The 26,133-nt window shown below is 41.4% G+C and overlaps 3 protein-coding genes across 3 annotated transcripts; all 3 read right to left on the bottom strand.

The window, feature by feature from the left end:
• Positions 1-534: 534 nt before the first annotated feature.
• LOC311005967 (interferon-induced protein 44-like) lies at positions 535-3,160 on the bottom strand (the record flags this gene model as incomplete). Its single annotated transcript, XM_083998568.1, has 7 exons — positions 535-762; positions 852-952; positions 1,080-1,251; positions 1,359-1,511; positions 1,627-1,822; positions 2,368-2,419; positions 2,680-3,160. The coding sequence occupies 7 exons, from the start codon at positions 3,158-3,160 to the stop codon at positions 535-537; spliced, it is 1,383 nt and encodes a 460-aa protein (XP_083854694.1).
• Positions 3,161-6,258: 3,098 nt separating this feature from the next.
• LOC311005966 (uncharacterized protein) lies at positions 6,259-16,209 on the bottom strand (the record flags this gene model as incomplete). Its single annotated transcript, XM_083998567.1, has 16 exons — positions 16,185-16,209; positions 15,005-15,501; positions 14,842-14,893; positions 14,063-14,258; positions 13,795-13,947; positions 13,516-13,687; positions 13,281-13,381; positions 12,942-13,196; positions 11,575-11,630; positions 8,780-9,276; positions 8,542-8,593; positions 7,380-7,575; positions 7,112-7,264; positions 6,833-7,004; positions 6,609-6,709; positions 6,259-6,519 (listed from the first exon to the last, which is right to left on the bottom strand). Exons 2-16 carry the CDS (start codon positions 15,483-15,485, stop codon positions 6,259-6,261), a joined length of 2,898 nt encoding a protein of 965 aa, XP_083854693.1. The 5' UTR covers positions 15,486-15,501; positions 16,185-16,209.
• A 268-nt stretch (positions 16,210-16,477) lies between these two features.
• Positions 16,478-25,724, bottom strand: LOC311005965 (interferon-induced protein 44-like; the record flags this gene model as incomplete). The annotated part of the gene is made up of 8 exons (XM_083998566.1): positions 16,478-16,569; positions 22,479-22,716; positions 22,806-22,906; positions 23,034-23,205; positions 23,311-23,463; positions 23,579-23,774; positions 24,915-24,966; positions 25,244-25,724. The coding sequence occupies 8 exons, from the start codon at positions 25,722-25,724 to the stop codon at positions 16,478-16,480; spliced, it is 1,485 nt and encodes a 494-aa protein (XP_083854692.1).
• Positions 25,725-26,133: the final 409 nt, after the last annotated feature.

Raw genomic sequence — 26,133 nt, 5'->3', positions numbered from 1 at the left:
TCCCTTTTGAATCGTTCAAAACACACACTATGAAACATCCAAATACCTCCATACTGCTTGTCCGTACTGAGTTGACCCAAGGGTCCTGAAGCCAAGAAGAGTTGTTCAGAAATGATGTAGTAGTAGCTCCCAGTGACTCTGTTGATGTTTGTGCACATGTGCGAGATTTCACTCCCATTCACTGGGAGCTACTACTATAACGAGGCTAAAAACAGAGATCAAATTAATTTGGGTACTTGGGTCAGTACGGACGAGCAGTATGGAGGTATTTGGATGTTTCATAGTGTGTGTTTTGGACGATTCAAAAGTGAGCACTATCCGCCGCCATTATATGATCCATTGCCAGCCGAACCCCCCGTTGTGCATTACCCTTTATGTGAAACCAGTATATAGAATAATTAGTTATTTTGTCTTTAGTTGCTAACATGGTCTCCCAACCTTTCATTCAATGTGTTTAATAGACACACTATTGTAGGTTTCAATCACTAAGGTGTGAACACTGTCTTTCAAACAACATTATGTTCAGTACGTTCTCTAACGAAGGGGAGCAGCAGTGGACCTGTATAGGTCCGACTGCTCGTTCACCTCTGCATCTTCAGTATCCTGGTTCTCAAAGAAGTTGTCTGCGTAGTTCAGCATCCGCTCCACGGCAGTAAAGAGCAATATGTCAGCATCCTGGTCCAGCTCCAGCTCTTCACTGTAGTTCTTCACCGGCAGAATGCAGGACAACGGGATACCAAGAGACTCACTCAGCTCCCGTGCCTGGGAGGCAACAAGACACGTGGATTAAGTTACCAACACCAGCACAACAAGTCAACACCTAATTTAGGATGCAACTGTGAAAGTGTTACCTTCCTCTGGATGTAAACACTGCAATAAACATTCTTCAAGTCTTCTGCCACTAGCGGACAGGCCTCATCTACTTTGGTCATCAGAAGTATCTGAGGGATACCTGCAAGAGATTAGAGAAGGAGACGAGGAGAAGAAGGGGTGAAAATTTCAAACAATATCTTGCAAATACGTAGATTTATATTGATACAGTTTAAATACTCTGACAATAACATAATCCAATTGGTAACCGAGGTGGTTGGTCTTTTTACGGATGGCAGCAAACTTGTCCAGCATCTTCTGGGTAAGGAGAGAGACCTTGCATGTGTCCACCACATAAACCACACAGTGAACTTTGTCATTGAGGGTGACATGCTTCTTGTAGCCAGGAGCAGTCTCCAGGAGAGGAGCAGAGGGGCTAAACTGGAAGAGAAACAAGCCATCCATCATTAATCACCAAGTCGCTTTATTTCTAAGATGAAATCAGTTACATAACATGGAGGAAACAGGCTGGTAGTTCTTTGAGAGACCTGGTAGCGATCCTTGATGTGACCCTTGCAGATGTTGGCCATGTCCTCAATGTCCAAACCAGTCTCAGGATTTTCCTCCAGCCCCATCGTGTCGCACAGGACCAGAGGAACAGCTTCACCACCTTTCCCTGCTTTGATGGTGTAGGTGCGAAACTACAGACATGAAGTAGAAAGACAGCAGTCAGCGGATGTGAAGCCAGAGAACAAGACGTTGAGACTCCATTACGATCAGCAGAGTAGTTTAATGAATACAGCTCTTTTCCAGTACCTGAGTGGTCACGCTCTTCCCTGCTGTGCCAGCGATGGCCTGGGACGTCATGTTGCCTCGAAACGCTGAGTTGATGGAGTTGAAGAAGCTCGACTTGCCAGCCCCAACCGGACCCACCAATAACACCCGGGCTTGATGAACTGTTTTGATGTCTGACTGATAGCTCTGGATAACCTTCATCAACTGCTGCCTTTTCCTAAAAAAAACAGAAATTCGTTTGCTAGGTTTGGGTCTACATCGCTGGAGATACTGCGGCCCAGAAGTCCTGAAGAAGCAGTTCTGCTCAGGGTTTGTATCATAATCTCTTGGCTTGTAAAACAGTGGGTGAGGTTATTTGCAGGACTGGTACACAGTTGTTTATGCTAATGTTGGCAGTAATATCACAACATACAAAAAGCTCCTTTAAAAGTACTGTGTGGAGCTTTAGACCTTCAGTGGTGCTATACAGCAATATTTTCACAAGGCGTTTCCCATTTTGCTTGTATCATGCACACATGAGCACAGTCAGTTTCATGTGATTGACCTTGTTGCTATTTGCCTTTGGATGCAGCAATGTGCCAGCAGAAGCAGTGAAGAAGAATGCTAATAGCTCTAATTAAGATTATCGTTTTCTGCGAAAGAGTAAATTAACTCAACATGTTTGTATTTAGGATTAAGTATAGACTATGTGTTTAGAGTGATTTTATATGAAACATTCACATGATACACTAATGACAAAGGTTATCACAGACTTCCACATACTCTGCAGTCCACTGGATGTCCCTCCATGGTTTAGCCAGGAGATTTTCCAAACCTGCAGGAAAGACGTCAATGAGTTAGCTTACTTTACTTTTGTCATCAATATTAATTCACTTCACTACAAGACAGACTCACTCTTGATCTGTATTTACCTACATTCACATTTTACCTAATTCAGTATTTAAAAAAAAAAAACAGTCACGTTTGTTCGACTTGAAATAACACAAAATTCAAGTAAAGACTGAAAAGATTGGCTGTTATTGCTGTGTAATAACTTTCCATATTTGATGATTAAAAAGTGCTCACTTCACACACCTTCAACACGATACACTTCAAACTCAGTCAGCACCAAGTTGCCTCCGTGCATCACTTCTGCCTGAAAGACAAAGCTCTTCCCTGGGTATGACAGGAACTGAGGTTTGTTCTCATGCAGGAACACCAAAGCACCAAAATTAGGACCGGTTGATACATCGGTGAAAGCAACTTGTCCATGGATACTAGACACCCTCAGGGGCCTATTTCCATATGCAGTGATGCTGTAGAGGAACGCCTGCTCGTCATTGATGCCCTGCTGGCTCTGAGTGTAGTCCTTGGAGGTGTACGCTCCAAAAACAAACCCAGAAGAATTGTAGGCAACAATGACAGTGGGTCCCTGTCTGTCACAGTGGGCGTGAAAAGCAGCAGCATTGTAGCCATGGACGCTGGCTTTGTGGAGCAGGTGGAGTCTGACCTGACCGAACAGAGAGTGCAGCTTCTTCTCCAGAACCTTAGACAGACTGGACGTGACCACAGACATGATGGAGGGTAGACACCTGAGGATGCAACAGAGGAGCTGACAATATGCCGGAGATCTAGTACAAACATCAGTAAAAAAAACAAAACAAACACACACACACACACATATACACATATGTATATATATATATATATATATTATTTTATAACTTTTATTTATAAAATGCAAGTCACAGGCATCTAGTGTATACAAAAACTATTTATTTTCTTTTATAACATTTTACGAACTTAAGAACATAAATGAACAACCCCCCTTCCCATGGTCCTCTTGTGCTACAGTACTGTGGATATGACATGACAACATAACAGAAAATAGACAACACAAGTCCAATAAATAAATACAACAATAAATGAAAATAAAAACAATGATGAACTTCAGCAAAATCTTAAGTCATTTATTTAATTTGTTAAATTTAGGCTTTGAGTTAAGCCATTTTCAATGTTTGCCTCCTTTAACTCTTCACAAGGTTTACTGTGTCAACCCTTACCTTTATCACAGCTCAGCTAAAGAACAAGGTTACACTAGAAATTACGGTGGCAATTTAGAGGTTCAGTTTTACCTCAATAAAAAAATGTTAACTGGGCTGAAGAAAAAACATTTCTACTACTACAGCAAAAGGATTTGCATCAAGTAGGAGAATTAGCCTGACACTGAAAGCTAAAGAAACTTTAATCTAAAACCCAAACAAATGAACATCAAAGATTGATGCGAACAAATCTGTTACAAATGTCACACATTTGGTGCGGGCAGATGTTCTGTGGATCAAACTCACCTGGAGCAAAAGTGATGTGGTGAAAACACAGCAACTGCTGTGGTTCAGGTGACCGTGTGTTTCAAACAGAAGTGAAAGTAGATTTTCCCACAGCACACTGTGGTGTACACCCCTTGAAACTACGCCTACAAAAGCAGCTCCACAGGTTAGTCGAGTGAAGCCAGATTGCCCTGAGGATTGATTTGTTTTTTTTTTATGGAGCAAGACAAAGAAAGTAGATAAGTGAACATCACATTAGGGTAAAGATGATCGTCATCTTGCTGGTCGTTGTTCCTCTCCCTAGCTTTATTCCAGTGTTGCTCATCTAAAACAACGACAAACAAAATAATCAAAATAAATCAGAGATGTACAATAACATTACATGCTTATAAAGCTGGTAATGAGTCTCTAATGGTTTACTGTGCAATGTCAGTCTGTCAGAATGTGGAGTTAAGAGCAAGATACGAGATTGAGCTCACTGACCTATAGGAAGTCCCATTCAAAGTCCATGGGGTTCTTCAGCAGTTTGGGTAAGTGTGTATCACTGTTAGACATCTTCTGGACCTTTGTACGCGTCTTGGTGACACCTTTCCCTGGATAGCCTCTGTTCCCCTCTCTGGGTAGTCTAGCTAGACAACTTGCAGAGCAACAGTTTGATTTCATACACCATCATATCACCACTGTCACCAAATGGTGTCCAAGCACCATCCACAGCTGTCATGTCACTAAGTTAGCATAGAATGCTAACATTATAAGAAAAGTTAAGGTATCTATTTTGATGGCTCTGTAATTAATAAAATAGCTGTAAATTGACCTGCTGCTTTGATCGATAACAGGGACTGTAACGTTACAGTATGCATCCTCGATCACTGATCCTAGCTTTCGTTGTGTCCTCTCATCTACAGTTAACAAAGGCTAGTATATGCTAAAGTTATACACTGGTATCAATATTTTCACATTTATTTATACTAGCTAACATTCCCACTAAATAAATTGGTAAAGGCTTGTTTAATAACGTCAGAGTGAACATTAATTGGATACAAAGATTAGATAAAAATTAATGTGCCAGGTGCAGAGGTCTACCACAGTGGTCTCCACTGATGAACAATGTGTTATTGTGAACAATAACTTTTCAATAATCTTTCCTGGTCAACTATAAATTGATGGCTTTTCAACATGTAATTTCCCGGTCGGTCAGCTACTGGCTGAGCTAAGAAAAGAAAATCTCAAAACTTCTCTTTATCATGCGGATTTATTTATGTGGTTGCATTGAGGGATGACTTTTCACAACAGAGAAGCGCATTTGCTTTGCCATTTTGACTTAAGGATGTTTAACATTATAGTGAAAAAAAAACAATGATCTCTGAATAAATTAATCAACAAATGACAAATGAAAGAAAAAAAAAAACCTTATTGGAAACAGTTGTGCAACATGATCCTGTTTCTTATAACGTCCCAAGTTTCCATAAATGAACACCAGTAATTATGAAGTTATGACTGACGATGTCAAAGTTAAAACAATGTTCACGAGTGACAGAAAGCATTTGGTTTGGTAAAGTCTCTGATATATGAAACACAGGGGTGGAAAGAGTACCCAAAATAATCTACTCAAGTAAAAGTACTGTTGATGAAATTTTACGGATTTTCATATAATGGCAGCAGATAGAGTTCACTTTTGAACTCTATCCGCAGCAAATCTCGGGCATCTCGCACAGCCACTAGGAGCTACTATAAAGCTAAAAACAGAGATCAAATTCATTTTTTCCAAATAACTTTTTCATGTCGCGGCTTCAGGACACTTGAGTCACTCAGTACGCACGAGCAGTATGGAGGTATTTGGATGTTTCATAGTGTGCGTTTTGGACGATTCAAAAGTGAGCACTATCCACCGCCATATGAAAATCTGTTGCCAGCCGGACCCCTCCTGGAACTCCAAAAGCGTTTTGATAACTCTAAAAGTTCACCGAACCCTTCCTTTGCATGACAGTGAGTAGAAAATTGGTGAATTATTGATTTTGGGTGAAGTATCCCTTTAAGTTTAATTTTAAAAAGTACACAAAAAAACGACTCAGTTACAGTAATGAAAGTAAATGGAACTCGCTACTTTCCACCCCTAGGTTTACACAACAATTTAACCTTAAAGTCAGTTTAATATCTTGTTTTTTGATAACAATGTCTCAGAATCACTGGGGTTGATGCAAAATATTTAAGTGCATTACCCTTTACGTGAAACCAGTAGAATAATTAGTTATTTTGTCTTTAGTTGCTAACATGATCTCCCTAACTTTCATTCAATGTGTTTAGACAATCTTGTAGGATTGAATAAGTAAGGTTTGGACTCTGCCTTTCAAACAACATTATGTTCAGTACGTTCCCTAAAGACAGGGTGCAGCTGTTGGTTGGATCTGTAGAGGTCCGACTGCTCGTTCACCTCTGCATCTTCAGTATCCAAGTTCTCAAAGAAACTGTCTGCATAGTTCAGCATCTGCTCCACGGCAGTAAAGAGCAATATGTCAGCATCCTGGTCCAGCTCCAGCTCTTCACTGTAGTTCTTCACCGGCAGCACGCAGGACAAAGGGATACCAAGAGACTCACTCAGCTCCCGTGCCTGGGAGGCAACAAGACACGTGGATTAAGTTACCAACACCAGCACAAGAAGTTGACATCTAATATAGAATGCAACTGTGAAAGTGTTACCTTCCTCTGGATGTAAACACTGCGATTAACATTCTTCAAGTCTTTTGCCACTAGTGGACAGGCCTCGTCTACTTTGGTCATCAGAAGTATCTGAGGGATACCTGCAAGAGATTAGAGAAGGAGACGAGGAGAAGATAAGATGAAAACTTCAAACAATAGCAAATATGTAGATTTAAATTGATACAGTTTAAATACTCGGACAATAACATAATTCAGTTGCTAACCGAGCTGGTTGGTCTTTTTACGGATGGCAGCAAACTTGTCCAGCATCTTCTGAGTAAGGAGAGAGACCTTGCATGTGTCCACCACATAAACCACACAGTGAACCTTGTCATTGAGGGTTACATGCTTCTTGTAGCCAGGAGCAGTCTCCAGGAGAGGAGCAGAGGGGCTAAACTGGAAGAGAAACAAGCCATCCATCATTAATCACCAAGTAGCTTCATTTCTAAGATGAAATCAGTTACATGACATGGAGGAAACAGGCTGGTAGTTCTTTGGGAGACCTGGTAGCGATCCTTGATGTGACCCTTGAGGATGTTAGCCAGGTCCTCAATGTCCAAACCAGCCTCAGGATTTTCCTCCAGCCCCATCGTGTCGCACAGGACCAGAGGAACAGCTTTACCACCTTTCCCTGCTTTGATGGTGTAGGTGCGAAACTACAGACATGAAGAAGAAAGACAGCAGTCAGCGGATGTGAAGCCAGAGAACAAGACGTTGAGACTCCATTACAATCAGCAGAGTAGTTTAATGAATACAGCTCTTTTCCAGTACCTGAGTGGTCACGCTCTTCCCTGCTGTGCCAGCGATGGCCTGGGACGTCAAGTTGCCTCGAAACGCTGAGTTGATGGAGTTGAAGAAGCTCGACTTGCCAGCCCCAACAGGACCCACCAATAACACCCTGGCTTGATGAACTGTTTTGATGTCTGTCTGATAGCTCTGGATAACCTTCATCAACTGCTGCCTTCTCCTAAAAGAAACAGAAATTAGTTTACAAGGTTTGGGTCTACATCGCTGGAGATACTGGGGCCCAGAAGTCCTGAAGAAGCAGTTCTGCTCAGGGTTTGTATCATAATCTCTTGTCTTGTAAAACAGTGGGTGAGGTTATCAGCAGGACTGGTAAGTAAACAGTTGTTTATGCTAATGTTGGCAGTAATATCACAACATACAAAAGCTCCTTTAAAGGTGTACAGAAAAGAAAATTGAATTTGAGCCCACTCTGGGTCATAAAATTAGTGTAACTCATCTATCAGACGATGTAGGCCAAACTTTGTGCAAAATTCTATTTTTGAGTAAATCCGGGATGAAAGTGTGTATTTTTTTTCCCGCATTGGATAATGCAGGCGCACGGATTATACGTCAGCCTGTACACGATTCATCCGCCACTGATATTGGATCCGTAATCCGTCATTCAAACGTCTGAGACACGCACACACACACGGAGCTCGGGCTCGCCCCAAGCTTTGAATATCCCGCCTGCTCGATAACGACCAATCAAATTAGTTTTCCTTACTCGGGTAAACTCGTGTTGCAGCTCGTGACAACTCGGCGCGACAAACAGGACAAACTGCCATTTCTGTACACCTTTAAAGGTACTAGAAGGAGCTTTAGACCTTCAGTGGTGCTATACAGCAATATTTTCACAAGACGTTTCCCATTTAGTTTTTATCATGCACACATGAGAACACAGGCAGTTTCATGTGATTGACCTTATTGCTATTTGCCTGTGGGGATGCAGCAATGTGCCAAGAAGCAGTGAAGAAGAAGAATGCTAATAGCTCTAATTAAGATGATCGTTTTCTGAGAAAGAGTAAACTAATTCAACATGTCTGTCTTTAGGATTAAGTATAGACTATGTGTTTAGAGTGATTTTATAAAAAAAATGTCCACAGGATATCTTTAGTAAAGACAAAGGTTATCACAGACTTCTACATACTCTGCAGTCCACTGGATGTTCCTCCATGGTTTAGCCAGGAGATCTCCCAAACCTGCAGGAAAGACAATGAGTCTTTATACAGTATATCATTAAAACATTATTACCTAATAAAGTATTAAAAAAAAAATGGTCACGTTTGTTCGACTTGTGAAATAACACAAAATTCAAGTAAAGACTGAAAAGATTAATAAAGGCACTTTCCATATTTGATGATTAAAAAGTGCTCACTGTCACACACCTTCAACACGATACACTTCAAACTCAGTCAGCACCAAGTTGCCTCCGTGCATCGCTTCTGCTTGAAAGACAAAACTCGTCCCTGGGTTGGACAGGAACTCAGGTTTGTCCTCATGCAGGAACACCAAAGCACCAAAATTAGGACCGGTTGATACATCGGTGAAAGCAGCCTGTCCAGGGATACCGGCCACCCTCAGGGGTTTATTTTCCCCTGCAGTGATGTTATAGAGGAACGCCTGCTCATCTTTGATGCCCTGCTTGTTCTGAGTGTAGTCCTTGGAGGTGTACGCTCCAAAAACAAACCCATCACTGTTGTAGGCAACAATGACAGTGGGTCCCTGTCTGTCACAGTGGGCGTGAAAAGCAGCAGCATTGAAGCCGTGGACGCTGGCTTTGTGGAGCAGGTGGAGTCTGACGTGACCGAACAGAGAGTGCAGCTTCTTCTCCTGATCCTTAGACAGACTGGACTTGGCCACAGGCATGATGGAGGGTAGACACCTGAGGATGCAACAGAGGAGCTGATAATATGCCGGAGATCTAGTACAAACATCAGTAAAAGATTCATTCATTCATTTTCTATACCGAGGGCGCTAGGGTTAGGGGTGAGCTGGAGCCTATCTCAGCTGACTTCGGGCGAGAGAGTACACCCTGGACAGGTCGCCAGTCTATCGCAGGGCTGACATATAGACAGACAACCATTCAAGCTCTCATTCACACCTATGGGCAATTTAAAGTCGCCAATTAACCTAACCTGCATGTCTTTGGTCTGTGGGAGGAAGCCGGAAAGAACACGCAAACTCTGCACAGAAGGGCCCCAGCCAGCCGCAGGGTTCGAACCCAGAACCCTCTTGCTGTGAGGCGACAGTGCTAATGTGGATATGACATAACATAATATAAGATATACAACACAAGTCCAATGAAATAAAACAAATCTGAAAATAAGAATAATGATGAACTTCAATGAAATCTTGAGTCATTTATTTAATTTCTTAAATCTAGGCTTTGAGTTCATCAATGTTTGCCTCATTTAACTCATTACAAGGTTTACGGTGTCAAGCCTTATCTTTACCACAGCTCAGCTAAAGAACAAGTTTAGCTACACTAGCAATTACGGTGGCAATTTAGAGGTTCAGTTTTACCTTGATAAATAAATGTTAACGGAGCTGAAGAAAAAACATTTCTACTACTACAACAAAAGGATCAAATATCGAGTAAGCTGCTGAAAAGTAGATGGATTTGCATCAAGTAGGAGAATTAGCCTGACACTGAAAGCGAAAGTAACTTTGATCTAAAACCCAAGCAAATTAACATCAAAGATTGATACAATGATTAAACAAATCTGCTACAAATATCACACATATGGTGCGGGCAGATGTTCCTGTGGATCAAACTCACCTGGAGCAAAAGTGATGTGGTTCAGGTGAACCTGTGTTTCAAACAGAAGTGAAAGAAGATTTTCCGACAGCAGACACTGAGGTGTACACCCCTTGAAACTACACCTACAAAAGCAGCTCCACAGGTTAGTCGAGTGAAGCCAGATTGCCCTGAGGATTGATTCATTTTTTGTTTTTTTATGAAGCAAGACAAAGAAAGTAGATAAGTGAACATCACATAGGCTACATAAACACCAGTGTGCTTGTTTTATTATGGAGTTGATTTGTCTTATTTGTGAGAGCAGACTGACACCCAGCGTGCGTTGTGGACTCATACTTTACTTTTAAAAATACTTTTTACTCATACTTGAGCTACCTTCAACTGCCACTGCAGTTTAAGGGGTTTTTGCTACTGCTGCTTGTGAACTTTGACCACACAATCACTCATAGCTCTGTTAATAAAGTTTATAGATTTTGTGTCACTAGCAGCAGGTAAAGCAGCAAATGTAAAGTTCCAGAGGAAACATCGGTGCAAAGTGTTGTGTTGTGTCGAAAAAGGCTCTTACGTGGTTTCTTAGTCAAGCTGTTCAGAAAACACTAATCTATCTGTAATCTTTTCAAAAAATCTGTTGAATGGGAGACAGGGCTTGCAAGGAGGAAATAGGTGAAGAGTGTGATCATCTGAATTTTAGGACCGCCCACATACGGGCATTGGCCAAAAGTGCGCCATACAGACATGGAGGCAGGATCAGTTTGCAGCACCCTCAATTATTATTGAAACAATATAGATTTTCTAACTAAAGATCAACAAAATTTCAATGGTATTTCAGTTAACACAAATATTGAAACAATGTTGAAATTTCAACCTAACTAAAGATCAAGGTGCTTTCAATGAAACAATTGCATTCAACTACAATTGTCAGAACTTGAAAACACAGCTTGTGTTTCCTCTTATAAGGTCTCTGTGCAGTAGGTGTATGCTTTACCTCAAAATTGTCCTGTGAGGCTTGTGTTTTACCTCTTCCAGAGTCCCATGAGGTGTAGGTGCATGTTTATCTTTTCCTGGGTATGTGTGGGCAGTCCTGATTTAAAGGAATCTTCTCGGTCAGGGAGAGATGATCGTCATCTTGCTGGTCGTTGTTCCTCTCCCTAGCTTTATTCCAGTGTTGTTCATCTAAAACAACGACAAAGAAAATAATCAAAATAAATCAGGGATGTACAATAACATGACATGCTTATAAAGCTGATAATGAGTCTCTAATGGTTTACTGTGGCAATGTCAGTCAGAACAACATGTGGAGTTAAGAGCAAGATACGAGATTGAGCTCACTGACCTATAGGAAGTCCCATTCAAAGTCCATGGGGTTCTTCAGCAGTTTGGATAGGTGTGTATTATTGTTAGACATCTACTGGACCTTTGTACGTGTCTTGGTGACACTTTCCCTGGATAGCCTCTGTTCCCTTCTCTGGGTAGTCCAGCTAGACAACTTGCAGAGCAACAGTTTTATTTCATACACCATCATATCACCACTGTCACCAAATGGTGTCCAAGCACCATCCACAGCTGTCATGTCACTAAGTTAGCATAGAATGCTAACATTATAAGAAAAGTTACGGTATCTATTTTGATGGCTCTGTAATTAATAAAATAGCTGTAAATTGACCTACTGCTTTGATCGATAACAGGGACTAACGTTACAGTATGCATCCTCGATCACTGATCCTAGCTGTCATTGTGTCCTCTCATCTACAGTTAACAAAGGCTAGTATATGCTAAAGTTATACTGGTATCAATATTTTCACATTTATATAGCTAACATTCCCACTAAATAAACTGGTAAAGGCTTGTTTAATAACATCAGAGTGAATATTAATTGGGTACAAAGATTAGATAAAAAAGTAATGTGCCAGGTGCAGAGGTCTACCACTCAGTGGTCTCCACTGATGAACAATGTGTTATTGTGAACAATAACACAATAACTTTTCAATAATCTTTCCTGGTCAACTATAAATTGATGGATTTTCAACGTGTAATTTCCCAGTCGGTCAGCTACTGGCTGAGCTAAGAAAAGAAAATCTCAAAACTTCTCTTTATCATGCGGATTTATTTATGTGGTTGCATTGAGTGATGACTTTTCACAACAGAGAAGTGCATTTGCTTTGTCATTCTGACTTAAGGATGTTTAACATTATAGTGCAAAAAAAAAAAAACCAATGATCTCTGAATGACAAGTGAAAGAAAAAAAAACCCTTATTGGAAACAGTTGTGCAACATGATCCTGTTTCTTATAACGTCCCAAGTTTCCATAAATGAACACCAGTAATTATGAAGTTATGACTGACACCTAGTGGCTGACTGAGGGAATGAAAGGTCTGTGGAAAGTAATTGTGAAACTAAAGGTTAAATGAGTCATACAGACCTGTTACCTGACAGCTGTACAGTTTTTTCTCCTCAGGTTTTTCAAAACAAATGCAATAAAACGTTGCCAAGGTGAAAACAACTAGTGAGAGCGAAAAAGACTACAGCCAAAGTATGAACATATTTGGTTTGCTAAAGTCTCTGATATCTGAAACTGTAAAGTTTACAAATCAATCTCACCTTTAAGTCAGTTTAATATCTGCATTGACCCTTTAAGTGAAACAACAATTGGTTATTTTGTCTTTAGTTGCTGTCATGCTGTTGAAAAACTGCATTAAATGTACTCATTTTCTCCAAACCTTTCACTTGATGTGTTTGATAGACAGAATGACAGCAACTAAAGTTGGTTTGAATCACTCTGTCTTTCAAACAACATTATGTTCAGTATGTTCCCTAACGACGGGGAGTGGTTGTTGGTTGGATCTGTAGAGGTCCGACTTCCCGTTCACCTCTGCATCTTCAGTATCCTGGTTCTCAAAGAAGTTGTCTGCATAGTTCAGCATCCGCTCCACGGCAGTAAAGAGCAATATGTCAGCATCCTGGTCCAGCTCCAGCTCTTCACTGTAGTTCTTCACCGGCAGAATGCAGGACAAAGGGATACCAAGAGACTCGCTCAGCTCCCGTGCCTGGGAGGCAACAAGACAAGTGGATTACCAACACCAGCACAACAAGTCGACACCTAATTTAGTATGCAACTGTGAAAGTGTTACCTTCCCCTGGATGTAAACACTGCGATTAACATTCTTCAAGTCTTCTGCCACTAGTGGACAGGCCTCATCTACTTTGGTCATCAGAAGTATCTGAGGGATACCTGCAAGAGATTAGAGAAGGAGACGAGGAGAAGAAGGGATGAAAATTTCATCTTTTTCAAAAGTGCTTGCAAATATGTAGATTTACATTGATACAGTTTAAATACTCTGACAATAACATAATTCAGTTGCTAACCGAGGTGGTTGGTCTTTTTACGGATGGCAGCAAACTTATTCAGCATCTTCTGGGTAAGGAGAGAGACCTTGCATGTGTCCACCACATAAACCACACAGTGAATCCTGTCATTGAGGGTGACATGCTTCTTGTAGCCAGGAGCAGTCTCCAGGAGAGGAGCAGAGGGGCTAAACTGGAAGAGAAACAAGCTATCCATCATTAATTACTAAGTAGCTTTATTTCTAAGATGAAATCAGTTACATAACATGGAGGAAACAGGCTGGTAGTTCTTTGAGAGACCTGGTAGCGATCCTTGATGTGACCCTTGCAGATGTTAGCCATGTCCTCAATGTCCAAACCAGCCTCAGGATTTTCCTCCAGCCCCATCGTGTCGCACAGGACCAGAGGAACAGCTTCACCACCTTTCCCTGCTTTGATGGTGTAGGTGCGAAACTACAGACATGAAGTAGAAAGACAGCAGTCAGCGGATGTGAAGCCAGAGAACAAGACGTTGAGACTCCATTACAATCAGCAGAGTAGTTAAATGAATACAGCTCTTTTCCAGTACCTGAGTGGTCACGCTCTTCCCTGCTGTGCCAGCGATGGCCTGGGACGTCATGTTGCCTCGGAACGCTGAGTTGATGGAGTTGAAGAAGCTCGACTTGCCAGCCCCAACCGGACCCACCAATAACACCCGGACTTGATGAATTGTTTTGATGTCTGACTGATAGCTCCGGATAACCTTCATCAACTGCTGCCTTCTCCTAAAAAAAACAAAACAGAAATTAGTTACAAGGTTTGGGTCTACATTGCTGGAGATACTGTGGCCCAGAAGTCCTGAAGAAGCAGTTCTGCTCAGGGTTTGTATCATAATCTCTTCTCTTGGCTTGTAAACTCAACAGTAGGTGAGGTTATTGACAGGACTGGTAAGTAAACAGTTGTTTATGCTAATGTTGGCTATATAGTAGTAGCATAACATATAAAAAGCTCCTTTAAAGGTACTGTGTGGAGTTTTAGACATTCAGTGGTGCTGAATCACAATCTCTTCACAAGGAGGTTCCCCTTTTGTTTGTATCATGCACACATGAGAACACAGTCAGTTTCATGTGATTGACCTTATTGCTATTTGCCTGTGTGGATGCAGCAATGTGCTAGCAGAAGCAGTGAAGAAGAAGAACGCTAACAAAGATAGGTCTATTCAAGATGGTTGTCAATCATTTTCTGAGAAAGGAGATTAATTCAACATGTTTGTTTTAAGGATTATAGGGATATGTTTAGAGTGATTAAAGGATATATCCACAGGATACCTTTAAGTAATGACAAAGGTTATCACAGACTTCTACATACTCTGCAGTCCACTGGATGTTCCTCCATGGTTTAGCCAGCAGATCTTCCAAACCTGCAGGAAAGACATTGATTGTTGGCTTATTTGACATCAATTTTCATTCACTTCACTAAAAAAAAACAGTCATGTTTGTTTGACTAATATAAAGTGCTCTCTGTCACACACCTTCAACACGATACACCTCAAACTCAGTCAGCACCAAGTTGCCTCCGTGCATCGCTTCTGCCTGAAAGACAAAGCTCTTCCCTGGGTTGGACACAAACTCATCTTCGTCCTCATGCAGGAACACCAAAGCACCAAAATTAGGACCGGTTGGCACATCGGTGAAAGCAACCTCACCAGGGATACCGGACACCCTCAGGGGCTTATTTTCCCCTGCAGTGATGCTGTAGAGGAACGCTTGCTTGTCAATGATGCCCTTCTTGCTCTGAGTGTAGTCCTTAGAGGTGTACGCTCCAAAAACAAACCCAGCAACGTTGTAGGCAACAATGACAGTGGGTCCCTGTCTGTCACAGTGGGCGTGAAAAGCAGCAGCATCAAAGCCGTGGACGCTGGCTTTGTGGAGCAGGTGGAGTCTGACGTGACCGAACAGAGAGTGCAGCTTCTTCTCCTGATCCTTAGACAGACTGGACTTGACCACAGGCATGATGGAGGGTAGACACCTGAGGATGCAACAGAGGAGCTGACAATATGCATTTATTTTATTTATTTTTATAAAATGCAAGTCACAGGCATTTAGTGTAAAAACAATTTATCTTCTTTTATAACATTTTACGAACTTAAATGAACATAAATCCCAGACCCATGGTCGTCTTGTGCGATTAAAGTGTTACTGTGGATATGACATGACAACATAACAGAAAATAGACAACACATGTTCAATAAATAAATATACAATAATAAATGAAATAAAACTAATCTGAAAATAAAAACAATGATGAACTTCAGTAAAATCTTGAGTCATTTAATTTCATTTGTTAAATGTAGGCTTTGAGTTAAGCCATTTTCAATGTTTGCCTCCTTTAACTCATTACAAGGTTTACTGTGTCAAGCAAGTGATCTCAGCTAAAGAACAAAGTTAGCTAGCAATTACGGTGGCAATTTAGAGGTTCAGTTTTACCCCGATAAATAAATGTTAACAAGTTACAGAGCTGAAGAAAAAAAACCGTTTCTACTACTACAGCAAAAGGAATATCGAGTAAGCTGCTGAAAAGTAGGCTAGATAATTAATTTGTGTCAAGTAGGAGAATTATCCTGACACTGCAAGCGAAAGTAGCCTAACTTTTATCTAAAACCCAAACAAATGCATCAAAGATTGATGCAATGAACGTTTGATCAAACTCACCTGGAGCAAAAGTGGTGTAGTGAAGAAGACAGCAACTGCTGTGGTTCAGGTGACCGTGTGTTTCAAACAGTGAAAGAAGATTTCCCCACAGCACATCAGACACGTGGTGTAGGTTACACACCCCTTGGAACTAACGTTACGCCCACAAAAGCAGGTCCACAGGTCAGTGGAGTGAAGCCTTGCCCTGCCTGAGGACTTATTCGTTTTTTTGTTGTTGTTTGTTTTTTCATGAAGCAAGAAAGAGAAAGTAGATAAGTGAACATCACATTAGGCTACATAAAAGTGTGCTTGGTTTAGCTCTTGAGCCTGAGCGCCCCCTGTCGAGGGGGCAGCCTGAGGTGCGTGCAGTATAGACGATCTTTGTACACGCTAGGAAGCTCCAATACTAACATAATAGCAAGCATACCAAAAATGATGGAGAACACAGCTTGAACCCCAAGCAATTATATGGGCAGAACCAAAGTCCGCAGAACAGCGCAGATTCACTTTTGTGGTTCTTCTCATTTCACCATGCTAACCAAACAAACGACGTCTCCCCCAACACCGTGCGACGTAAACTCGGCAGTAAGCCAAAGAGTAGCGAAAATAAACTCCACAGAATCGTAAAGTGCATCTTACCTTTGCTGTTTTGTGGTCAGCAGTTATAATCCAGCTCGAAAGAACGCTGCTAGTTTGTTAGCTTGTTTGTCAGGCGTAGCAAACGTGCTGGCTGTTTACAAACATACCAAGGGGTGAAGTGAAGGGGTGAAGTGAAGTGTGTCCTCTTGACATATACGATCTTTGGGGTTGTTTCTGCACCGTCATTACTGCGCCGTCACATGACTGCGCAAACGGCGCGAAAACGACCCCCGCGAATCGCGCCCAATATAATACATCCATGATCGCGCCCAGGAAGTTGCGTTTCGCCATGGATGATCCATGATGTTTGCTCGACTCGGATTTTCAAAACAATGGCAAGCGGGAAAATGGAAAGATTTTCAGCAGAAGAGGTTCTCCATATGCTGGAAGGAGATAGTGGGGCCAATGTTTACCCTGAGGAGTCATCTAGCTAGCGACGATGAGGATTTACTCTCACAGCTGGACGGTGATTGTGGCTCTGATGAGTCTGATTCAGATTATATTCCATTGAAGAGGTACGTATTCTCACTCTTAATTTGTGTTAAATATCCTAATATATCCATCTTTCACATTGCCTCATTAACTTTATTGTTTCTGATTTTACCCTGTTAGGCTAGCCTACTTGTTGGTTTAGATTTCATTTTCAAAACGTTACGACGGTCCAATATTCTGTGTTTTTCCTCTCTTCAGTTGCCTCGTGAAATCAACGTGAAATCTGGTGCGCACCTGTTTCTCACTCGCTCACTCTCGACCCGCATGAAAAATAGTGAGGAAGAAATAGGCCTACACAGATGTGGTTGCTGTGACACACAAGGAGTTATTGGACTGCCTAATAACTCCTTGTGATCACAGCTGGTCACCAGTTTGACTCGCCTCACCTGTCAATGTCTCTATGAATAGAACCCGAATATTGACGGGTATTTTGCACACTGATGATGATGATGGTGGTGGTGATGATTAGACCTTCTGAGCCTTCTGGCCCTAAAATTAGATGATGATGCATCATCATCAGGGTTCCCAAACTTTACTTTACTTTAATGAAGATGACGTGTGAACCAGCTTCATCCACCACTTCTGCTGCACTGACCATCACTTCAATAAGCAGACGCCACACATCTTCTCCTGAATGTGTCCCTCCCCCTCAGCAACAGCCTGCAAAATCTACCCGCACCTCTCAGGTGAAGAGGCACCATGCGTCTGCTCCTTTTCTTCCACCACCATCTCCCAAATCTGACTCAGGCTCAACACAACCCAAGAGAAATGTGAAGAATAGCCGTGGTAGGTCTGCCTCTTCTGCTTCAGGGAGAGAGGAAGAAGAGGAAGAAAGATGGAATAACAAAGAGGAGAGGGACACAAAGCCAAACCCAGTGAGATAATTTTCATAGGCCTTATCTTTACCTCAAAGATCTGACTACTGGAGAAAGGAATGGCCATATGGGTTTTCTTTCCCAAGCGACAGGATGAAAAGGGATCGTTTTGAAGCCATCATGTTCTCACTGCACCTCAGCAATCCAATGGAGGACGAGGAAAACGAGAGAAAGAGGAACACTCCTAATTATGATAGGCTATTCAAGATCAAGCCTCTGTACACAGAAAATACAGTTTGCATGCCAGGCCCATTTTCAGCCATATCAGAACATTTGCATTGATGAAAGGATGGTGGCATCCAAGGCCCGCAGCAGCATGAAACAAAATATGAAGGAGAAGCCAACAAAAGTGGGGTTACAAGGTATTCGTGCTTGCAGATTCCCACACAGCATACACAATTTTTTTGTGTAACAGGGGAAGAGTGAATCCACCACAGCTCAAGGTCGACCTTCTCTTCTGTCTGGGATCTGCTGCCATTCCACACACTTGGTGGGGGCTACACACTCTATGTAGATAATTATTACACCAGCCCTGCCCTGTTTGAGGAATTGTTAAAAAAAAAAAAAAAAAAAAAAAAAAAGATTTGCTGCTGTGGGACCATCAGGAAAAATCGGGCCAGATTTCCAAAGACTGAGATCAACACCCTGCCTAAAAAGGCTGAGAGGGGAGACATGCGGTGGTTGAGGAGAGGAAGTCTTTTGTTTGTCAAGTGGAAGGACACCCAGGAAGTTAACCTCTGCTCAACTGTCCATGAAGCCTTTAGTGGACAAACTGTGAAGAGGAGGGTGAAAGAAGCTGGTGCGTGGAAGATAACAGCTGTGCCTGCCTGTACCCAGTGCTGTCCTGGACTATAACCGCTTCATGGGTGGTATTTGTCTGACGCACTGATCAAATATTACAGCGTCCACCACAAGTCAATGAAGTGGTACAAGACCTTTTTTTTAAATTTCATTGACATTGCAGTCATGAACAGCTTCATCCACCACAAGGAGCTGTGCACATTGTCAAGTTCTGTTCCATGTGAAAATTTTACACGTTTGAAAGGGATGGCATCCACCTGCAGAAAACTGGATCCATGAAATGGCTTCTTTCCTGGACCTTGTGCACCACTTTATTATTTTGGAGCTGCACAGCATGTTCACAGACATTCTGGTTTACTTAGTTGCAGTTACACACAGAATTACATACAACATGTAGTTAATAAAATCCTAGTTATTGTATATAGTATCTGATGTCTTTCTTTTATGCTTGTAATACCCTTTTTATACACACATTTCTATGCATATGTTTCAGTAAAATATCTGCTCCAGTTGGAGCCAGACTTCATTTCTGTTGTATGGTCTTATTTGAGGTCTTAGTATGATGTCTGTATAGTATAGAGGCCTGGGTGAATTTTCAAAATGAGTCAAAAACAGTTGTATTTGGATGTAATGAATAACCATAGTTCACCACTAGTGAAATATAATTATATAAGTCTGGTACCTGAGAAAGGTCAAATTCCGCCTGGACATAGGCCTGTGTTAAAACAGATGTAAATTGCTTCTTTTGTTTAGCATCTACTTTTGCACAGTTATTGATCAGATATCACTTTACTACTTTCAAGATCAATTAGGATAGTATCCATCATTCAAAGGTAGTTTTCTAAATAATGTGTTTTTTGATTAGGCAGAGATAACAGTTTACATTTTCTGCTGTGTTCCAAATGAATTTATGTTGACACAGTAACACATATCTTGATTATGACACTTATTGGAATCTCACAAGTCTTAGCTTTCTTTTGAGACCAAGATTATTTATACAGCCCTTGTAGTTGTGAAGATATACTCTATTTAGTTTGAGTAAGTAATTTCGGACTGGAAACAGCAAAAATAGGCCTTGTATGGAAAAGGTTAATAAAGTTTATAGATTTTGTGTCACTAGCAGCTGGTAAAGCAGCAAATGTGAAGTTCCAGAGGAAACATCGGTGCAAAGTGTTGTGTTGAAAAAGGCTTTTGAGTGGTTTCAGTCAAGCTGTTCAGAAAACAGACACGTACACCATCACATCACCACTATCACCAAATCGTATCCAAGCACCATCCACAGATGTCATGTCACTAGCGTAAAATGCTAACATTATAAGAAAAGTTAAGGTATCTATTTTGATGGCTCTGTAATTAATAAAATAGCTGTAAATTGACCTGCTGCTTTGATCGATAACAGGGACTGTAACATTACAGTATGCATCCTCGATCACTGATTCTAGCTCTCATTGTCCTCTCATCTACAGACCATCCCAAAGAGCTAACGCTAAAGTTATACACTGGTATCAATATTTTCACATTTATACTAGCTAACATTCCCACTAAATAAATTGGTAAAGGCTTGTTTAAAATTGGTAAAGACTTAACTTAACTTAAAGGGACAATGAGGAGTTTTGGAAAAGCAAAGTGTTTTCACACTATGAGCCTCCGCGCGCACCGTGAAATTATTTGACCGGCGCAAGACAGACTCATGTTTTCATTAGTCAACAATTAAAGTCAGAGGTTCGGAGACGATCAGATACTGTCGTAGTCCCGACCATAAACGGCGATTCGGCGGCGTTATTCTCATGACTCGCCGGGCAGCATCCGCAAAACCGAAAGTAAGGAAACGCTGGTCGGCTCGCCCAGCATTTCCGCCACCACTAATAATAACAAAATAAAGATAGAGACAAAACGATATATTGATCGAAAATGGGCCTATTAACAAGTGTGGGTAACGTAGATTCATCCACATTAATATGAGACTTTTTTTATTGTCGCCCCTTTTAATAACGTCAGTGAACATTAATTGGATACAAAGATTAAAAAAATGCATGCTTACCTGATATTAAGAGATAATTTGCCAGGTGCAGAGGTCTTGGTGGTCTCCCGATGAACAGTAACTCAATGACTTTTCATTAATCTTTCCTGGTCAACTAGAAAACAATGGCTTTTAAACAACATGTAATTTCCCAGTTGGTCAGATACTGGCTGAGTTGAGCTGAGAAAAGAAAATCTCAGGACTTCTCTTTATCATGTGGATTTATTTATGTGGTTGCATTGAGTGTTGACTTTTCACAACAGAGAAGCGCATTTGCTTTGTCATTCTGACTTAAGGGTGTGTAGCATTACAGTGCAAAAAAACAATGATCTCTGAATAAATTCATCAACAAATGACAAGTGAAAGAAAAAAACCTTATTGGAAACAGTTGTGCAACATGATCCTGTTTCTTATAACGTCCCAAGTTTCCATAAATGAACACCAGTAATTATGAAGTTATGACTGACACCTAGTGGCTGACTGAGGGAATGAAAGGTCTGTGGAAAGTCATTGTGAAACTAAAAGTTACATAGTAAGTCATACAGACCTGTTAACTGACAGCTGTACAGTTTTTTCTCCTCAGGTTTTTCAAAGCAAAATGTAATAAAACGTTGTCAAAGTTAAAACAATGTTCACGAGTGACAGAAAGCATTTGGTTTGGTAAAGTCTCTGATATATGAAACACAGGGGTGGAAAGAGTACCCAAAAAAATCTACTCAAGTAAAAGTACTGTTGATGAAATTTTACGGATTTTCATATAATGGCAGCAGATAGAGTTCACTTTTGAACTCTATCCGCAGCAAATCTCGGGCATCTCGCACAGCCACTAGGAGCAACTATGAAGCTAAAAACAGAGATCAAATACATTTTTTCCAAATAACTTTTTCATGTCGCGGCTTCAGGACACTTGGGTCACTCAGTACGGACGAGCAGTATGGAGGTATTTGGATGTTTCATAGTGTGCGTTTTGGATGATTCAAAAGTGAGCACTATCCACCGCCATCATATGAAAATCTGTTGCCAGCCGGACCCCTCCTGGATCTCCAAAAGCGTTTTGATAACTCTAAAAGTTCTCCGAACCCTTCCTTGGCATGACAGTGAGTAGAAAATCGGTGAATTATTGATTTTGGGTGAAGTATCCCTTTAAGTTTAATTTTAAAAAGTACACAAAAAACGACTCAATTACAGTAACAAAAGTAAATGTAACTCATTACTTTCCACCCCTAGGTTTGGTTTACACAACAATTTCACCTTAAAGTCAGTTTAATATCTTGTTTTTTGATAACAATTTCTCCGAATCATTGGGGTTGATGCACAATATTTAAGTGTATTACCCTTTACGTGAAACCAGTAGAATAATTAGTTATTTTGTCTTTAGTTGCTAACATGGTCTCCCTAACTTTCATTTAATGTGTTCAATAGACAATCTTGTAGGATTGAATCAGTAAGGTTTGGACTCTGCCTTTCAAACAACATTATGTTCAGTACGTTCCCTAACGACAGGGTGCAGCTGTTGGTTGGATCTGTAGAGGTCTAACTGCTCGTTCACCTCTGCATCTTCAGTATCCTGGTTCTCAAAGAAACTGTCTGCATAGTTCAGCATCTGCTCCACGGCAGTAAAGAGCAATATGTCAGCATCCTGGTCCAGCTCCAGCTCTTCACTGTAGTTCTTCACCGGCAGCACGCAGGACAAAGGGATACCAAGAGACTCACTCAGCTCCCGTGCCTGGGAGGCAACAAGACACGTGGATTAAGTTACCAACACCAGCACAATAAGTCGACACCTAATTTAATATGCAACTGTGAAAGTGTTACCTTCCCCTGGATGTAAACACTGCGATAAACATTCTTCAAGTCTTCTGCCACTAGTGGACAGGCCTCGTCGACTTTGGTCATCAGAAGTATCTGAGGGATACCTGCAAGAGATCAGAGAAGGAGACGAGGAGAAGATAAGATGAAGACTTCAAACAATAGCTTGCAAATATGTAGATTTACATTGATACAGTTTAAATACTCTGACAATAACATAATTCAGTTGCTAACCGAGTTGGTTGGTCCTTTTACGGATGGCAGCAAACTTGTCCAGCATCTTCTGGGTAAGGAGAGAGACCTTGCATGTGTCCACCACATAAACCACACAGTGAACCTTGTCATTGAGGGTGACATACTTCTTGTAGCCAGGAGCAGTCTCCAGGAGAGGAGCAGAGGGGCTAAACTGGAAGAGAAACAAGCCATCCATCATTAATTACCAAGTAGCTTTATTTCTAAGATGAAATCAGTTACATAACATGGAGGAAACGGGCTGGTAGTTCTTTGGTACCTGGTAGCGATCCTTGATGTGACCCTTGCAGATGTTGGCCATGTCCTCAATATCCAAACCAGCCTCAGGATTTTCCTCCAGCCCCATCGTGTCGCACAGGACCAGAGGAACAGCTTCACCACCTTTCCCTGCTTTGATGGTGTAGGTGCGAAACTACAGACATGAAGTAGAAAGACAGCAGTCAGCGGATGTGAAGCCAGAGAACAAGACGTTGAGACTCCATTACGATCAGCACAGTAGTTTAATGAATACAGCTCTTTTCCAGTACCTGAGTGGTCACGCTCTTCCCTGCTGTGCCAGCGATGGCCTGGGACGTCATGTTGCCTCGGAACGCTGAGTTGATGGAGTTGAAGAAGCTCGACTTGCCAGCCCCAACCGGACCCACCAACAACACCCGGGCTTGATGAACTGTTTTGATGTCTGACTGATAGTTCCGGATAACCTTCATCAACTGCTGCCTTCTCCTAAAAGAAACAGAAATTTGTTTACAAGGTTTGGGTCTACATCGCTGGGGATACTGTGGCCCAGAAGTCCTGAAGAAGCAGTTCTGCTCAGGGTTTGTTATCATAATCTCTTGTCTTGTAAAACAGTGGGTGAGGTTATCAGCAGGAATGGTACACAGTTGTTTATGCTAATGTTGGCAGTAAACAGCTGAGAAGCTCGTCCACGCCTTTGTCTCCTCCAGACTCGATTACTGCAACGCACTTCTCAGCGGGATTCCCAACAAGAGCATACAGAAACTACAACACATCCAAAACAGCACCGCCAGAATCCTGCTGAGAGTACGCAAATATGAGCACATCACACCCATTCTTCACTCACTTCACTGGCTACCCATCTCCGCTCGGATCGACTACAAAGTCTCCCTCCTCAAATTCCAGTGCATCCATGGCAACGCCCCCCAGTACCTTAAAGAACTCCTCACCCCCCAGACCTCAGCACGCTCACTCCGCTCCACCAACAGCCACAGACTTCTCCCCCCAAGGACTAAGAGCCGCAAACTGGGAGACCGAGCCTTCTGCTCCTCTGCTCCACGACTGTGGAACACCCTCCCTGAACACCTGAGGGTTCCACAGTCGATCGATTGTTTAAAAAAGGGCCTCAAAACGTACCTTTTAAAAAAATCTTTTAATCTGTAACTGCTCGCTCAAGACAACTGTTTTTAACTCTTGTTTTTAACCTATTTTTCTTTTTTGGTTGCTGTTGTAGCACTTTGAGATTTTTTGGTAAATATAAAGTGCGTTACAAATAAAATGTATTATTATTATTACATACAAAAAGCTCCTTTAAAGGTACTGTGTGGAGCTTTAGACCTTCAGTGGTGCTATACAGCGATAATTTCACAAGGCGTTTCCCATTTTGTTTGTATCATGCACACATGCGATTGACCTTGTTGCTATTTGCCTGTGGGGATGCATTAATGTGCCAACAGAAGTAGTGAAGAAGAAGGATGCTAATAGCTCTAATTAAGGTGATCGTTTTCTGAGAAAGAGTAAACTAATTCAACATGTTTGTCTTTAGGATTAAGTATAGACTATGTGTTTAGAGTGATTTTATAAGAAACAGCCACATGATGACAAAGGTTATCAAAGACTTCTACATACTCCGCAGTCCACTGGATGTTCCTCCATGGTTTAGCCAGGAGATCTCCCAAACCTGCAGGAAAGACAATGAGTTAGCTTATTTTACTTTTGTCATCAATATTTATTCACTTCACTAAACTCTAGTAAGACAAAAGCATTCTTAATCTGTATTTACCTACATATCTTTAAAACTTTATTACCTATTTCAGTATTCAAAAAAAAAAGTCATGTTGGTTCGACTTGTGAAATAACACAAAATTCAAGTAAAGACTGAAAAGATTGGCTGTTATTGCTGTGTAACAAAGGCACGTTCCATATTTGATGATTAAAAAGTGCTCACTGTCACACACCTTCAACACGATACACTTCAAACTCAGTCAGCACCAAGTTGCCTCCGTGCATTGCTTCTGCCTGAAAGACGAAGCTCGTCCCTGGGTTGGACAGGAATTCAGGTTTGTCCTCATGCAGGAACACCAAAGCACCAAAATTAGGACCGGTTGGCACGTCGGTGAAAGCAACCTGTCCGCTGATACCGGCCACCCTCAGGGGCCTATTTTCCCCTGCAGTGATGCTGTAGAGGAACGCCTGCTCGTCATTGATGCCCTGCTGGCTCTGGGTGTAGTCCTTGGAGGTGTACGCTCCAAAAACAAACCCAGCAGCGTTGTAGGCAACAATGACAGTGGGTCCCTGTCTGTCACAGTGGGCGTGAAAAGCAGCAGCATTGAAGCCGTGAACACTGGCTTTGTAGAGCAGGTGGAGTCTGATGTGACCGAACAGAGAGTGCAGCTTCTTCTCCTGATCCTTAGACAGGCCGGACTTGACCACAGACATGATGGAGGGTAGACACCTGAGGATGCAACAGAGTAGCTGACAATATGCCGGAGATCTAGTACAAATATCAGTCAAAGATCTTTTTTTAAATATTTTTTTAATAACTTTTATCTATAAAATGCAAGTCACAGGCATCTATAGTGTATACAAAAATACAATTTGTTTTCTTTTATAACATTTTACGAACTTAAATGAACATAAATGAACAACCCCTCTTCCCAGACCCATGGTCCTCTTGTGCGATTAAAGTGTTACTGTGGATATGACATAACAACATAACAGAAAATAGACAACACAAGTCCAAAAAATAAATACAATGATAAATGAAATAAAACAAATCTGAAAATAAGAATAATGATGAACTTCAGTAAAATCTTGAATCATTAATTTCATTTCTTAAATTTAGGCT

The sequence above is a fragment of the Trachurus trachurus genome (genome assembly GCF_905171665.1).
Source record: "Trachurus trachurus genome assembly, chromosome: 22".
Lineage (NCBI taxonomy): Eukaryota > Metazoa > Chordata > Actinopteri > Carangiformes > Carangidae > Trachurus > Trachurus trachurus.
The sequence above is the reverse complement of the archived record's forward strand: the minus strand, read 5'-3'. Positions and strand labels throughout refer to the sequence as shown.